Source organism: Empidonax traillii, unplaced genomic scaffold (assembly GCF_003031625.1).
Source record: "Empidonax traillii isolate 1590-97213 ecotype Southwest subspecies unplaced genomic scaffold, ASM303162v1 scaffold540:size480560, whole genome shotgun sequence".
NCBI classification, from domain to species: Eukaryota; Metazoa; Chordata; class Aves; order Passeriformes; family Tyrannidae; genus Empidonax; species Empidonax traillii.
The window spans coordinates 449,627-451,537 of NW_020955733.1; the positions used below are offsets into that span (position 1 = coordinate 449,627).

At 57.6% G+C, this 1,911-nt stretch overlaps 1 protein-coding gene across 1 annotated transcript in view; it reads left to right on the forward strand.

Annotated features, from left to right (window-relative positions):
• Positions 1-1,219: 1,219 nt before the first annotated feature.
• DUSP26 (dual specificity phosphatase 26) overlaps positions 1,220-1,911 on the forward strand; it is a 4,177-nt gene continuing 3,485 nt past the window's right edge. The window contains 3 exon segments of the mRNA XM_027897377.1: positions 1,220-1,237; positions 1,240-1,284; positions 1,287-1,327. Of these exon segments, the coding sequence (XP_027753178.1) occupies positions 1,220-1,237; positions 1,240-1,284; positions 1,287-1,327 (104 nt within the window).

The window sequence follows — 1,911 nt, forward strand, 5'->3', positions numbered from 1 at the left end:
CCTGGGAATGTCATTCCCTGGTACAGGGGAGGGAGGGGGCTGCTGCTTGTCCACATTAAAAGGTGTCTTACAGAGCTCTGAAAGGACACACTTCCTTTCAGGTCACTCAGCGCCTGTTTTTTGAAGGAGTGTGGCCAGGCAGAAGTGAAAAGCTCAATCCCTCTGCAGGTTAAGTGGAGTCAACCCCCTTTTTTTTTCCGGAGGCAGGACAGGCTTTTCCCAAGCTGGCAGCATCACACACGGCCATGAGACACTGCTGGCTCAGCCAGGACCTCCTCGCTCATCCTTGGAGCTTCTGAGACTGTTCCCTGGGAAAAACACCACCTCAGCTAAAAACAAGGAGGATTTCCCAGGTTTCAATCAAACAGGAGCGGGGGGAGAGGATGCCAGAAATCTTGGAATGTGTCATTTAGCCTGGAACAGCTTCTTTTGGTGCCTCCTCGGCTTGTTTTCCCCACCACACTCCTACTTTCTGATTTGAGTCAAACTTTCAGCTGGAAAGCCGGCACTTCAAAGGGGGAGAAGGAGCATATTCTGCCTGGGAAATGTTTAACTGAAATATCGCGGCGCTTGTGAAATGAACGGCGTCGTTTAGGAGCTGTCAAAACAAAACCCTTCCATCTTCCCAAGTTTCCTCTCTTTTTTTTTTTTTCCCCCTCCCCGGGGGGAAAAAAAGAAAAAAATTGCCTGTCTTTGACATGAATTTGTAAATCCTTTGTTCCCTGTCCAGGCAGGGAGTTGGGATGAGATGACCCTTGAGGTCCCTTCCAGCCCCAAACCACGCCACGATTGTGTTTCCCATCACCACAAAAACCCTCCCCAAGGTTTATATTCCTTGCAAATGGATAAAACATCACCAAGCTCTGTCCGTGCAAAGGCTGGGGAGGGGGAAGGCAGAGGGGGGGAGGACGAGGTCAGCTGTATAAAATAGCTGAGGAGACTGATTCCCATCGTGGGGAATGATGGCACGGGCAGCACTTCACCGGCTTCCCCTTCTCCCCGCTCGCCTGTGGCTGTTGCTGTGCTGGAGGAGGAGGAGGAGGAGGAGGAGGGAGAGCAGGGCTGGCAGGAGGCTGTGGATGTCTGGCTGGTGTTGCTGCCGTGGGCTCCTGCGTGTGCCGGAGCGGGCGAGCCACGCGTGCCTCCTGCCTGCCTGGCCCAGCCGTGCACAGCGGGAGATAAACAAAGCTGCCTCTGGACATGTCATGCCTTAAAATAGATGTTCAGGCATCAGCCTCTCTCTCCAGCGGCGGCGGCAGCGGCGAGACATGGCCGACTGGAGCTGATCCTGCCCCCGCTCCCAGAAGGAATCCCAGCCCTCGCCAAGGTAGAGTGAGGGGTGGGCGTCCCCTCCCCACCGTGTGTCTGTCTGTGTGTCTGTGTGTCTGTCTGTGTGTGTGTCTGTCTGTCTGTCTGCCAGGGGGCCGTGCAACCAGGGTGGCAACTCCCCTGCCAGCCTGGCACAGGGGTCTGGAGCTGCCACGGGGGGAGCAGGGAGTGACCCCCTCTTTCCAGAGGGGGTGCCCCCCATGCCTAGGGGGATTTTGGGTGCCCTGAGTGCTGGGGGAGCTGTTCCCAGCCCTGGGACGAGGGGCACTGCCTTGGTAACACCTCGGGCTGGGGGCTGGCAGGGGGGTGAGCAGGGGGTGGGATGCTGGGAGCAGCTTTGGGCCTGGGGTTCCCAGCGCTGCAGCCCAGGGAAAGGTGTGGATTGCTGGTTTTCCAGCTGTGGCAGGAAGGGGGGCTGCAGTTCCTCCAGCTCCAGCTCTCTGCGTGATTCAGTTGCTCTTCCAGACCCCCCTGCTGTTCGTCTCTCAGCGCTGGTGACATGTTGGCTGTGCTGCAGCCAAGGTCACGCAAGGTTTGAGGGCCCTGCCCGCTGCCCTTCCCAGGTGGGCTTTGCCAAGTCTG